The sequence below is a fragment of the Mesocricetus auratus genome, unplaced genomic scaffold, assembly GCF_017639785.1.
Source record: "Mesocricetus auratus isolate SY011 unplaced genomic scaffold, BCM_Maur_2.0 Super-Scaffold_100054, whole genome shotgun sequence".
In the NCBI taxonomy this organism is placed as follows: domain Eukaryota; kingdom Metazoa; phylum Chordata; class Mammalia; order Rodentia; family Cricetidae; genus Mesocricetus; species Mesocricetus auratus.
This window is the reverse complement of record NW_024429231.1, coordinates 2,566,662-2,580,839: the sequence shown is the minus strand read 5'-3', so window position 1 is coordinate 2,580,839 and position 14,178 is coordinate 2,566,662. Positions and strand designations below refer to the sequence as shown.

Genomic DNA, 14,178 nt, shown 5'->3' with positions numbered 1-14,178 from the left:
GCAACACAAATCTAACTAGCACCCAGTGACGCCACTGGAGTCCTTTCCAAGTGCACTGGCCACTTTCTCAGACAACTCAGCGAGAACTTCAGCTTGGCAGATTTACTCAAGGCCTGCCTTCTTCGGTCGCCCCCTAAAGCCTCTCCCGCCATGGATCAGGGGTCTGTAGACATAATTCCACAGGACATGAGGCTTTATTGTGACAAATAACCTTTAGGCCCACTGGCCAAGGGACGGCATAACTCCGGGCCCCAAAGGCCCGCTTGCGGCTTTCCGCCTTTTGCTAGAAGTCGCTCCGGCGCACATTCCTGGCAGAAGCACGTGCGTGCGGAATGGTGTCACGAGCTCCGCGGCTTCTGATTGGCCCGGCAGCGGAGCGCGTGGAGGTCGAAGGCTCTGCTGACTCACACCTCGCGCCCAGGCTCGGTTTGGCCGCTGGGCCCCGGGCTCGGAGCGGGAGGCAGCAGGCGGCGGCAGGCGCCCCCGCGCTCCTTCTGCTGTAACCGCCGCAGCGGCCGGGCCCAGTGCGGCCTCCAGGGCAGCGCGAGGCCGCGGCGGTCCAGCACGAGCCGCGCAGGGTCGCCGCCGTCCGCCGCCCCGCCCAGCAGCAGGTAGTCGGCCCCGGGGCGCAGGCGCAGGCAGCCGCAGGACAGGTCCGCGCGGGGCACCCAGGCCTCCTGGCCCCCGCGGCGCACGGGCCGAGCGCGCTGCTTGTACACCGCCAGCACGGACACCGTCAGCCGCCACCACTCACCCACCGCCTCAGACGCTGCAGCCTGGGAGGACTCGGTGACCTGTGCATGCAGAACTGCGGAGACACCGTGTCAGAGTGCGAGGCCGTCCCTGAGGAGCGAGGACCGGCCTGATGGAGAAGGCCCGACCCAGTGGCAGTGGGAAGGGGGGCAGGGCTAGATTAGCGGCTCTCAATCTGTGGAGGCCCGACCCCACGGGGGTCAAACGACCCTTTCACGGGGGTCTCCTGAGACCATCGGAAACCACAGATTTTATTTATGTCAACGATTCTAACAGAAGCAAAATTACAGTTATGAAGTAGCAACGAAGTAATTTCATGGTCCCTCGAGCATGAGGAACTGTGTTAAAGGGTCGCAGTGTAGCAGTGAGAAGGTCCCAGCAGTGGAGGCCGCGGGGAGACCGCGGGGAGACGGGTCTTGCCAGAGAGGCTCTGGGGTGAATTGGGGTTCAAAGCTAAGGCCCGAGTTGGTTGAGGTTTTGCAGTATGAGTCAGTGCTATGGCAGGGGAGGCTCAGGCAGACCTGGGGGCTGGACTCTGACCAAGAAGCCAGATCTGTGAGGTCAATACCCCTGAGAAGAAGGTGGGAGAAGCTGTCCCTCAAAGCCGTATGACCCTGAAGGCAGCTGATGGCCCTGTACAGAAGGGAGTGACTGGGACTGGCCTGACTCCCGAGGGAGAGCTGAGCTAGCTCATGGGACTGGGGTGGCGTGCACTGATAGGGGGGACAAAGCCTCAGGTCTGAGACTGAACGGAAGGCAGGAGAGAACAAGGGCCCTGCTGTTCATCTAGATCCCTCTTCTCCTTCCAGCCCCCGTGACGTCAGGCCGGAGGACAGGTTAGAACTGCCAGTGCAACAGGATGGAGGACAAGGAGACACAAGAAGGTAGGGGGCCCCCACTGTCCCCGCCTTTGTCTTCTGTCCCCACACATTCTGTCAAGAAAGAGTCATTTATGGTCTAGCGTCCTTTCCCATTTAAAATAAGAAAATGGGTGAGCAGGGAGAAGGCAGGCTTTTTTTCCTCCATCGCTTACCATAATCCTGCTGGCAGTACCTCTGAAGGTTCATGTGCACGCTGGTGTCCGAAACATTGCAGTAGTTTTGACACTGTGGGTCTGGAGAGGGTCAGGCTTTCTGCAGTGGGTTCCATGGCCTGGACCACAGCCCATCCCCCCACCCCATTGCTTCAGACAGCTGGACTGTCTGCACCCTCCAGAAGGCCTGGAGACCAGGCGTGGTGGCACATGCCTTTAATCCCAGCACTTAGGAAGCAAAGGTAGGCCAATCTATGAGTTCGAGGCTAACCTGGTTTACAGACCAAGTTCCACTAAGGCTACCCAGAGAAACCCTGTCTCAAAATAAAACAAGCAGGCGGTGGTGGCGCACACCTTTAATCCCAGCACTCGGGAGGCAGAGGCAGGCGGATCTCTGTGAGTTCGAGGCCGGGCTGGACCAACAGCCTCCAAAACAATACAGAGAAACCCTGTCTCGTAAAACAAAAACAAAAAACAAAACAAAAAAAAAGAGGGCTGAGTACCCTGTGGGTCCAGTCAGCCCATCCCAGATCCCTTTTGCTGCCTGGAGTGTCTGTGCCAGCCTCTTACCAGATCGAGACGAAATAGGGGTAGTAGCCAGGGCGGTTGTTGCCTCTTGAATTCCTATCATACCAGAGGAGACATTGAATTTAAATTCTAGGAGTTTAACCATTAGGAATCCAGGCATGCTAATTCCCAAGGGTACACCCATTCTTTACACTTTCCTCATAAGAACAAGGAGTCCAAAACCTCAGCTCTCTTCTTCCCGAGATTGAAGAGGCTGTAGTGTAGTTCAGACCCACATTTTCTGAGGAATGTTCTCCCACTGTCATCCAAAAGCCAAAGCCACACTGCAGTTGCCCCGCAGAAACCTTCTATCCCAGTTCAGGACTTACAGCATCAAGTGCTGTGGGACTTACGTTGGCAGGGCATCCTGGGTGAGCGGCTCTGCTGGTATCCAGGACCACAGTGACTGCATGTGAGGCCTGTGACCCCTAATTTGCAAGAGCACTGGCCACTGGTCTGGTTGCACATCCCTCCTGTTGCTCCAATTGGGTGGCACTGGCAGGCTTCATGACAAAAGAAATGAGAAGTTTGGGACCACTAGGCTCCCTGCAGCATCTGTGAACCATTCCCCAGACCTGAGAGTCTAGACTACAGCCTCCTCCTCACACCTACGGCTGTACCTGCCAGTATAGAATCCTAGCTCTGTGTCGTCTCCCCTTTGGCTTGGCTTCAGGCCACACTCACCTCTGCATGCCTTGGGACTAGTGATGGGCTGGCTTGGGTCCCTCCAGAACCCTGGCTGGCAGTAGTGACAGTGCCGCCCAGCTGTGTGGTGGCGGCACCGTTCACACACACCCCCACTACGGCCACCTGACAACCTGAACAGCTCGGAGTTGAATCGGCAGCGTCGGGCATGCTGGTTGCAGGAGCAGGCTGGGGACAGACAAGACAAGGTCAGAAACTGTCATACAGGCACATTAGGACCAGGTCTGTCTCCCATCCTGTTCGCAGGAAAGAATGTAGGTCTGGTTTTAGAGACTGCCTTTGGCTCATTCCCAGGATATCTTACTTCTCATACTGAAGTGTGGCATTGCGCGAGTTAACCAGTGACCCTGTTGAGAGTGCTGAAAGAATGGGGAATCCCTGTGTCTATCCTGTAGCTCAACCGCACTGACTGCAGGATGACATCTGCTGTGTTTCCACCCAAGGAGATTAAGATAAACATGCTTAACCCAGCAGAGAGCATACACTAAGCCTAGTGCTTCCATGCCCTGGGCACTGTGCACTGAGTGTGTATCATCTTGGACATCACCGTCCCATGAGACACAGAGGTGAAGTCACCTGTCTGAGGCAGCACAGAGAGGAAGGAGCTTATGTCCTAAGGCTTCCACAAAGCCCGAAGATTTGTTGAACATGTGTGTTTTCCTGGGAGCATTTTCAGACTCCTGAAGAGATGCAGGGGTCTCTGTGACCACCATAGCTAGCGGAGTAAACAATCTACAGCAGGCATGAAGGCAGGCATGCCTCAGTAGCTGGTTTGACCCTGAGTAGTTTATTTTAGGCATAGTTAAGACAGCATAATTTGGTGACGTTCCTGGTGATAATTAACTCAATCCTGTGAGTATAACAAAACTTAAGACATATATCAAAACTCTTTGTAAAGTACAAGTGATATCTTCCATAGAGATAGGTTCTATAGACTGAGAAAAACAAGATAAGGGTCTGGGGTAGAATCTGGTGTGGTCTCAGCCACACAGTGCAAAGTCACCAGGATACTGTGTCTGTTCCCAGACTCCTGGGTGGAAAACTGGAGGGACAGCCTTGTGGGTTTAACACTCCTGGTTCCCCTGGTGCTTACCTGTGAGTAAAAGGACCTTCATGCCTCCCACACCCCACTGCTGATCAGAAACTCTAGGAAACTTTTCATATATTTGGTTGGTTGGTTGTAGGAGAAGTAGGACCTCATGAAGCCCAAGCTGGTTCAGAACTTATGATATTACTCCTTCCATCTCCTGAGTACAGGTATATAGTAAAGTCCTACCAAGACTGGCTAGTTTTTGTTTGTTTGTTTGTTTTGTTTTGTTTTTCAAGACAGGGTTTGTCTGTATTGCTTTGGAGCCTGTTCTGGAACTAGCTCTGTAGACCTGGATAGCCTCGAATTCACAGAGGTCTGCCTGCTGCCTCCTGAGTGCTGGGATTAAAGGCTTGTGCCACTAATGCCAGGCAGACTGGCTAGTTCTTAACCACAAAATTGCTGGGCATGGTGGGCATGCCTTTAATCTCAGCTCTTAGGAGGCAAATGCAGGTGGATCTGTATGAGTTTGAGACCAGCCTGCTCTTTATATTGAGTTCCAAGCAGCCAGGGCTACATAGTGAGACACTGTCAAAAAAGGGGAGGGAGAGTAGGGGTAGACTGGAGAGATGGCTCAGAGGTTAAGAGCACTGGCTGCTCTTCCAGAGGTCCTGAGTTCAGTTCCCAGCACCCACTCACAGCCATCTGTAGTGAGATCTGATGTCCTCTTCTGGCCTGCAGACAGAATACTGTAAACATAATAAGTCTTTAAAAACATAAACAAACAACAAAAACCCACCCAAGGGCTAATTCAGCGTCACTAGGCCCAGGATTCTGTATGTGTAGCAGGATCCCAGAGAGATGCTAAGTCAGAGTGCCTGGCCATGCTATGAAAAGACCTTGGGGCTGAGAGCCTGCACTGGCAGGCAGCTCCCTGGGGCAGAGCAGAGGACTGGAGTGGTAAGGGTAGGCAGCGTATGTTCATGAGAAAATGACACTCCTTCCCCTAGCCCTGTTGCTCCCATCCAGTGAGGCCGTGTCTCGAGGGTTTAGCTGGCTGCACGCTGCAGTGCTGTTCCAGGAGCTCTTTGTGGAGACCTGCCGTAGCGCCTTTCTGACCCAGAGGAATGGCTTTGCCTCACTTCCCTTCCTGAGACAACCTGACAGGTAGGGGATAGTCGAGCCACCTTACCTGTAAAGCCACATGATGTGTCACTGCCTCTTATCCAGGTCCCCAAAGCTGCACTTGTCTTAACTTGGGTAGCTGTGATCATACTCAGGGGTACAGCTTCCCTAGCGCCCAGGCCCTGTCCAAGCCCGAGATGGAGTCTGCCCCAGCCTCAGGACATGTGAGTCTCCCCTGCATGTCCCTGGGGTGGTGGAGGGCGGAAGGCTGAGGAATGTGTGTGCCTTCATCTGTCTGCCAGGGTGCTGATTACCCTCAGGCCTGAAGGTGACAGAGTGGGAACAGTGTGGCTGGAGAAAGAGACCAGGCTGTGTCCTAGGGACCATAGCTCTAGGAAGACAAGTCCCTAAGTCATCTGAGCTGTGCTCCTGCCAGGGAATGGTGTCATAGCGGGCGCTCAGAAGCGAGGGACAGAGCTGTGCTCGTGGGGTTTGGGGACACTCTGGCTCACTGGTTCTCCGCAGCCTTAAGGGTTGTGCTTCACAGGACAAGAAAACAGACACAAGAAGGCCAGGTCCCCTGCCTGAGGCCACACTGTGAGCAAAAGAGCTGAAAATGGCCAAGGCCATCTGCTGAAACTGCTCCTGATGGTGTCTAGGAGCACCTAGTATGACAGCATCCTTGGGAGCTGGGCAGGAGGGGTCCATGTTCATACTTGGTACCTGTGTGACTTTGTGTAAGTGAATTGTGGCCACAGTCTCTCCATCCAGACACTGGCTGGCAGCTGGTGGTTCATCAGAACGCTTTATGATTAAATACTCTATGCCATGTCTCCCAGGAGTCAGGAAATGTATCTGCTCCTACCCGTGCCCAAACCCAGTGCCACACCAGGCCCTGGGATATGTTCTGTTCAGGGCTGCCACTGGTGTCATGTGGTCACATCTGGTGGGTGGAGACCCTGGCAGAGGTTTCCTCTGTGTGTGTGGGGTGTCTGTGTGTGTGGGGTGTCTGTGTGTGTGGTGTCTGTGGGGGTGTGTCTGTGGGGTGTGTCTATGGGGTGTGTCTGTGTGTGGGTGTGTCTGTGGGTGTGTGTGTGGGGTGTCTGTGTGTGTGGTGTCTGTGTGTGTGTGTCTGTGGAGTGTGTCTATGGGGTGTGTCTGTGTGTGGGTGTGTCTATGGGGTGTGTCTGTGTGTGGGTGTGTCTGTGGGTGGGTGTGTGGGGTGTCTGTGTGTGTGTCTGTGTGTGTGTGTCTATGGGGGTGTGTCTATGGGGTGTGTCTGTGTGTGGGTGTGTCTGTGGGTGTGTGTGTGGGGTGTCTGTGGGTGTGTGTGTGGGGTGTCTGTGGGGGTGTGTCTGTGGGGTGTGTCTGTGTGTGGGTGTGTCTGTGGGTGTGTCTGTGGGGTGTCTGTGTGTGTGTGTCTCTGTGTGTGTGTGTCTGTGTGTGTGTGTCTATGGGGTGTGTCTGTGTGTGGGTGTGTCTGTGTGTGTGTGTGTGAGGTGTCTGTGGGTGTGTCTGTGGGGTGTGTCTGTGGGGGTGTGTCTATGGGGTGTGTCTGTGTGTGGGTGTGTCTGTGTGTGGGTGTGTGAGGTGTCTGTGGGTGTGTGTGTGGGGTGTCTGTGGGGGTGTGTCTGTGGGGTGTGTCTATGGGGTGTGTCTGTGTGGGTGTGTCTGTGGGTGTGGGTGTGGGGTGTCTGTGTGTGTGTGTCTGTGTGGGTGTGTCTGTGGGGGTGTCTGTGGGGGGGTGTCTGTGGGGGGGTGCCTGTGTGTCTGTGTGTGGGGTGTCTGTGTGTGTGTGTCTGTGTGTGGGGTATCTGTGTGTGGGGTATCTGTGTGTGTGTGGTGTCTGTGGTGGTGTGTCTGTGTGGGGTGTGTCTGTGTGTCTGGAAAGGGAACCAGGTCTCAGCACAATGTGAGGACAGGCAAAGAAAAGCAGTTCTGAGGGGAAGAGAACACTCTGCATGCTTTGGGACAAGGGGCCAATTGCATGTTGTCCCAGGGGCCCAAATAGTGGCAAGGGTTGGGGGCAGTACCCATGACTTACGCAAGCATGCATGAGGGTGCTGGGGCGTGGCAGGTCGCCACGGCCAGTCTCGATGGGATGGGCGACAGCTCTCACATCCTGGGCCAGTAGTGTGGTGGCGGCAGCGGCAGCGTGGGGGCTGGGCCTGGGCAGCACAGCGGGCTGCATGGCCATGGCACTGGCATCGGCCTCTTACCCCAGTGGTCACCAGCCCTGCCTGGCCCCCAAACTCCACACGCAGGTGGCTGGCCACTATCTTGGCCTTGGGGCCTGGTGGGGAGCGAAAGGTCACCCTCTCAGGTCCCCCCAGAGCTCCAGGCCAGGCAGGCCTGCGCCATAGTGGCTTCCAGGGGCCTCCAATGGCCCAGGCAGCAGAAAGAACCAAGGCTGGAGGCCCTGGGGTGCAGAATCTCAGGGTGACAGATGTCAGGAGGAAGGGGCCATCCAGGTCCAGTGTCAGACTGCCATTGCAGGTAGGGCCAGCACTGGCTGCAGGAAGAGCACAGGTCTGAGGGCAGGGGCCTGTTACCCTGCCAACCAGCTGGGTCACTGGTGGGAGGCAGAAGCGAGGGCGCCCTCCTGGGTCATAGCATGGATCTGCGGTGGCCTGGGTAAGGAGCAGCAAGAGGACGAAGACCATGGCCATGGCCACAGCAGAGCTGGCACCTGCAGACAGAGGTGGCAGATGGGGCCTCAGTCAGCCCCACCCTGCTGAGCATCCTTGTGGACCCCGCATTCCTCCCAGCCCTGCCTGAGCCCCCTCCCCAGCTGCCTTGAAGCGAGGAAAATAGTTCCATCTGGGGAGAATTACTGTTTACATAACCCAGAGGGAAAAGAACGCAAGCAAAATTGAGAATTTTGCCTGAACTAATCCAGAGCTTAACACCCCAAAGTTATCCATCAGTGTCGAGGGGGCAGAGGCCCTGGGGAGAGGGTGAGGGGCAGATGAGGAGCCAGCAGGACCAGCAGATGTGAAAATGTAGAAGGGTTGGTCAAGGAAGAGACGGAGGGCATCGATGAGGGAAGAAAGACACAGAGGAGGGACACGGGAGACGGGCGCAGGCCCGGGGAAAGCCGAGGAGCAGGCACGGGAGTGGAGAGCTGGATGGCATGAAGCCAGCCGGATGGGGGCTGGGAGACAAGAACAGGTCGGTTCAGCCACACAAGGAGCCTAAGAGGGAAGGGAGAGGCAGCCGGACAGTGCCCAGCAGGAAATCATGAGCAGAGGCCAAGGCCTTGGCCCATGTACATCAGAGTGAAGCCTTTCCCACATGGGCTTCTAACTTTGTTCTCCACACCCTGTGCATACACAGAGAGGGGATTATTGCCAGACAGCCCTGACCTCTCTGCTACCTACCCCAGCCCTCCACCCTTAACCCTTTCCCCTCCAGGTGTACAGCCAGAGAACAGAGCTGAGGGAAGGATGGGTATGGGGCTAGAAACCAATGACACCCCTGAGTTGGAGAGCAGAGCCCCTGTGGTAGGAAAGACAGAAACCTGGAATTCCTGTAGGACTCAGGGTGTTGGGACCCTGCAGTTACATTTCTGGGACTTTCTGAGCAGGGGCCCCACCTGCTACCCCAAATCTCAGACATAGATGCAAATCACCACATTGCCCACTGTGTTCAGGCCCTCGGAGCAGACTGGGGAGCTGATGCTGGGGTCTAGATAATATGGGAGGAAAGAGAAAAGGAGGAGGTGACTTAAGGTGTGTACCAGATGTCAGGGCTCTTAGAAACCAGAAATCCATAGTCCAGGGAGTGTTAGGAGCCAGAGGACTAAGGCCCTCAACTCCCCCCACTCAGGACTGGGCTCTTGGGACTTTTCTGATCCCCCTGCATGAACCCTTACCTCTGAATGTGCACCCAGGCTGAGAGCCACACAGCTCTGCGCTCCACTGCCAGTTCCCACCCAGGATGCCTCTCTCCTGCCCAGACCGTAGGCCTGGTCCCTGCCCCCAGGAATCTGGAGCCCTTGTGTGCCTGTAACATAGCACTGGCCAGCTTCGCTAAGCCTCAGCCCCTCATGTAAGCACGTTTCTTGCTGGGTAATTTCAGGGTCCTATCTTTGGGTTTCTAACACCATGAAGTACCAGGCTATGAGTTCTCTTATGTTCTTGGGAGACAGGCAGAAACGAGCCTCCGTCCATCTGGGCCTACAGCCTCCCTACCTCTCAGTGACAGGCCCAGCCAAACCCCGCAGACCCACAGTCAGCCTTGCTGGGCTCCTGGTGTCTGTAAGAGAATCTTCCTGCCTTCCCCACTTTGGCATGCATCTCCTACCTGGTTATCAGGACCCAGCCATTGGTCAAACCGCCTGGAGAGGAGAGGAGTGTCCTGTAGCCGGGCGGGCGGGCTTCCCACACTCGTCTGTAGGAGCAGGCCCTGGTGGGCTCTCAGGAAGAATGAGAGTGGTTCTTCTCAGGCCAGGCTAGTGGGGGTTCTGGGCGGGAGCTCAAAGCAGAGCCCGCAGAATCCAACCCCACTGCCCGCCCCAAACCCTGACCAACTGCAGCCACGCTTTCCCCACAGGGGCCGCTGCCAGCCACGCCACCCGAGACAGCGTGGGACAGGAGCATTGTCGCCCCCAGCAGGCTTGCAGCCTGGTGGCCCAGAGCACACTGGCTTAGAAGGACCCACGCAGGTAGGGGAGCACAGCTGTTGGTGGGGTCCTGAGGTGGGGTCCTGAGGTGGGGTCCTGAGGTGGGGTCCTGAGGGTGGGGTCCTGGCCTGCTCCCACTGGCCGTAGCCCCTCTTACCATAGGAGTTTAGCTTGCTAGCCCCCTGTTTCTGACTGACCCCCAGGCAGTCCCAGTCCGGCAACCTCCTGCCGCATGTGGGTTAATTCAGGGTTGAGGTCAGACTGGCCGCAGGGGAAGCCAGAGGCCGGTGCTGCCTGCAAGGAGGACAGTAAAAATGTCTCCAGCCTGGTTGAACTCGGCAGGGAAAGGTAGTGGCGCCGGAAGGCAGGCCAGCTGCTGGTGTTCAGGAGCCAGGGCTTGCAGCCTGGCGTGCTCACAGCCATCATGCTCTGAGCGTGGCGAGGGTTCGTGTGGCTTGTCTGGGGCACCCACCATTGTGCAGGACTGGGAGTGAGGTGCCCCACGGTGGTTCCAGGTGACCGTGGAGGCTGAGATCTTGGAGGAGCAAGGACAGGGACAAATGAGAACGGCAAGACCCAGGAAAGCTTGGAGGTACAATCTGTAAGAGAGGTCTGGGGCTGTGTGAGGGACACACAGGGTCCTGGTGGATCCAGCGAGTCCTCCCAGGTCTGCCCAGTCTTGGCCCTGTCAAGACAGACAGGAAGCTGGTCTGTTCTATAGACAATTAGGTGGGTTTGCTGAGCAGGGACAGGAGCTGTGGCTTCAAAGGAGTGGCCAGGAGAAGCGAGCCTTGCCCTGCCTATCAGGACATTCAAGGAAAGTGCGGCTCCGTAAGATCCTCCCTAACTAGCACAGTGAGTCCCTAAGTTGTCCCCAGAGGAATTTTTTTTCATCACTTTGTTCTGGGTAGCTGAGCTGGCTATGTCACCCAGAAGACAGCCACTGTGGGATGAATGAGGCTGGTGATATGGGGCTCCCCAAGTGTGAGGACCTTAACCCTCACAGGGCCTGGCTTCAGGAGAGTTCAGGCCTGTTTTCCCACCACAGTGACTCTGGTGAAGAGTCTCTGTCACCAGCTTTAGAAAAGATCCGGGTAGCACAGCCTCCACCCTTCTGTTGGTGGGCTTTCTAGGTCTCCAGGCGCAGCAGCCTCCAGAGGGCACTCTTGAGATAGCAGGATGAAGGAGAGGCCTTACCTCAAGATGGCAGCAGCAGGGCACTTCCCAAAGCAGCCCACATCTACCAGGAAGTACTCCCAAGGCCACACCGGCTCCTAAGCTGCACCCTGCCGGGGGCCCTTTCTCCTCTCCCCGGCCCAGGCTCTCTGTCCCTGCTCTGCTGCATGGTGCTCTGGCTGGGCTGGGATCTCAGCGGAGCAGAGAGCCAGGAGATAGGGGAGAAAATGATTGGGATGTTTTAAAAAGGGGGGAGGTCAAGTAGAGCTAATTTGCTTTGTGGCAATTAAAGCGGTGAAGGAGGTGTGTTTCTAGCACACCTGGTGTGTATGGTGTTCCATGTCCTGTGGTCCAGGCTGGCTGACTTTGCAGGGAACCCACGTTAAACTCTAAGAATGTTCAGACTTCCAAAAATGGGCAGGTTAATAATAAAGCAAGAGGCCCTGGGATATAGGAGTAAAGGAGCCCAGGCAGCCGCCCAGCCTGAGGCTTACACACAGAACTCGCAGGAGGAAGCAGCTCACTGTGTGGTGGAGTGCACACCCGAAGACTCTTAAGGGCCCCGGGGAAGCTGGAGCCTGGGAAGGGAAGAGGTTGTCCATCTGTCCTTAGAGTGGAGTGTCAGTCTGGTTTCTGCTGCTGTGATAAACACCATGACCACACTTGGGGAAGAAAGGGTTTGTTTCCTTTAAAGTTCATAGTCCATCGTGAAGGGGAGTCAGCAGACACTCAAGACAGGAGCCTGGAGGCAGGAACTGAAGCAGAGACTGTGGAGAATGCTGCTCCCTGGCTTGCTCTCTGTGGTTTGCTCTGCCTGCCTTCTTCTACAGTCCAAGATCACCAGCTGGGGGGGGGGCCTGCCCACAGGGGTGGGGCCTCTCATAATCGTTAATAGTAGAATACACCATAAGCTTCCCTACAGGCCATCGGATAGAGGCCTTTTCTCGATCAAGGAGACGCCCAGATAACTCTGCTTCTCCATCTGACAAAAACAAACTAACCAACAGAGATGAGCCCAGAAAAGCCCAGTGGTACCAAGGCAAAACTTACAGGTTAAAACACATGGTCTCTGTGGTGAGGCCCTACTGCACTGTCCCCTGCCCCTACAGTCCCTCAGCAGCAACAGCAGAGAACAAGATAGAGAAATATAGCCCTTGACACATTGCTGTGGTTCCTGAGATCAGTGACCACACAGGACCACCTTTGACCCGGCAGTGCCACCCCAGACAGGTGCCCAAGGGAACAAAAGAGTATCCACATGGACACTGGGGAGTCATGACAGCATTGTCCATCCCAAGCAGGGAATGAAATGGCCCACGCGTGCTAGTGTGTTGACCGGGCAAACATGGCTTTCCTACCCACAGATGGGGCCACAGCTACACCGTGGGTAGGAAGCAGGCCCGATACTGTCCACAGGCTGACCCGAGACTTAGCAAGTCAGAGACAATGGGCTGGGCTGCATAAGGTGGAGGGAGATGAGCCAACCCCAGTGTGGGGAAGCAGGCGTTCAGCCAGCTCTGAGCACTCTAAAAGCCACAGTGAACACGGCTGTGGGTGGATTCCGAGGTATGCAAATTTTTTCAGTGAAATGATTACCAGAAAATAGGCTTATCACAGACCTACCTATAAAGGCCAAAATGATATAGCCTCGTGAGGATTGTAAAGTGTTTCAGAAGCAGGAAGTGGGCACTGCCCATCCCTTGAGCCCTGCCCAGAAGCAGCTGCTTGCTTCACCTGTCACTGGTTCTGGCAGGTACAGGCTACCGAGGTCCAGGGCATCAGGGACTCCAGGCAGCTTGAACCTATTGTAACACAGACAGGGAGAAGACAGGGCTCATGGTACTGTGGACAGTCTCTTCTTACAGAAGAGGTTAAGCTGAGCAGTGAGCCCAAATCCACAGCAAGCCAAGCCGCATCTAACAGACCTGACCTGCCCAACCACAGCCCTGCTCCTGGCCTTGGTGCTACGCTAATGCAGAGTTCTCTTTCATCCTTCCATGCTCTCCTGACCCACCAGCAGCTGGCACACAGTGGGACCACGACCTTCATGGGGCTGGGCACGATGGGAGGATATCAGAAATACAGCCATCAGTGGTGTGGGTATAGTCCAGGAGCCCAGTGGCCATCTGACACCACAGACAGTGCACAGCCCCATACACTCCTTCATTCCCGTAAATTCCAGAGAGCCTGTAGATCAGGCTCAGTAAGAAACTCAAGCAGAGGAACCATAGCCATGCTGGGGTAAAAGGTGCATAAGGGGGTGATCTCCCTGTGCTCGGCACACCCTGTGGCACCTTTAGTTTTTCCCCTTAACCTTTTTTGGGGGGGTCGAGACAGGGTTTCTCTGTATTGTTTTGGAGTCTGTCTTGGAACTTGCTCTGTAGACCAGGCTGGCCTTGAACTCACAGAGATCAGCCTGCCTCTGCCTCCCAAGTGCTGGGATTAAAGGCGTGCGCCACCAACGCCCTGCTTAAGGAACCTTTTATAGTGCCTCTCTGGCATATCCCATCTCCAAGGTCGCTCGCTGTCCCTGCCCTTTGGGGCCACTATGCTGTGAACTGAGGATTACCTGAACTGCAGTGCTCTTCAGAGGACACTCAGCTCTCAAGAGCTGATCCCCCCCTGCCACTTTATGGCATTGAAGCTTTGAACTCAGGACATCAGGCCTGCCTGTTTCTACTGACTGGCTGAGTCACCTTGCCTGCCTGACCACTGTAGTTCTGACAGTGGGCGGAATATCAGTCAAGTGACTAAAGCATGTAGCACTTCAGGTGGATATGCTGGACCAAGGATGACCCACCAGAGGTGAAGGTGGGCTAGGGTGGGGTGTTAAAAGATGCCGCCATCCTCAGCTTAAAACTTAAAATACAGATTATTTATTTCTGGAATGCTCAATCTAGTATTTCCAAACCACACTTGACCCTGTTAAGGAATTGAAACTCTAGAAGGTCAAACTTCAAATAAGGAAAAACTACTGTATCACATTTAATTTTCATTTACCCCCTGAGGGTGCTTTTAGGACCATAGAAATGGCTGCAATCAGGTAAGATATGGTTAGCCAGCTGTTTTCAGTGGTTCTATCTAGTCAGGTGACAAAAAGAGTCAGCGACATGGTAAACCCCATCACTGTGGTCTCAGAGCCAGACAGAAACTCTTTGAGTGGCTGCG

The 14,178-nt window shown here is 55.3% G+C and overlaps 2 protein-coding genes across 4 annotated transcripts in view; one reads left to right on the top strand and one right to left on the bottom strand.

Annotated features, from left to right (window-relative positions):
• The window catches only part of LOC101823506 (galactoside 2-alpha-L-fucosyltransferase Sec1), a 32,448-nt gene that overhangs the window by 9,874 nt on the left and 8,396 nt on the right, over positions 1-14,178 (top strand). For 2 of the 3 annotated variants that reach the window (XM_040736019.1, XM_040736020.1), the window contains exons 2-4: positions 1,563-1,637; positions 5,316-5,434; positions 9,765-9,876. In XM_040736019.1, the coding sequence (XP_040591953.1) occupies positions 1,613-1,637; positions 5,316-5,434; positions 9,765-9,876 (256 nt within the window). In that variant the 5' untranslated portion in view covers positions 1,563-1,612. Of the gene's footprint in view, positions 1-695; positions 830-1,562; positions 1,638-5,315; positions 5,435-9,764; positions 9,877-14,178 lie in introns of those variants that run through there. The other variant, XM_013124283.3, reaches the window with a different exon arrangement.
• Positions 176-9,767, bottom strand: Ntn5 (netrin 5). The gene is made up of 7 exons (XM_013124281.3): positions 9,516-9,767; positions 7,255-7,899; positions 3,038-3,226; positions 2,707-2,856; positions 2,357-2,410; positions 1,787-1,867; positions 176-808 (listed from the first exon to the last, which is right to left on the bottom strand). Exons 2-7 carry the CDS (start codon positions 7,877-7,879, stop codon positions 405-407), a joined length of 1,503 nt encoding a protein of 500 aa, XP_012979735.2. The 5' UTR covers positions 7,880-7,899; positions 9,516-9,767; the 3' UTR covers positions 176-404.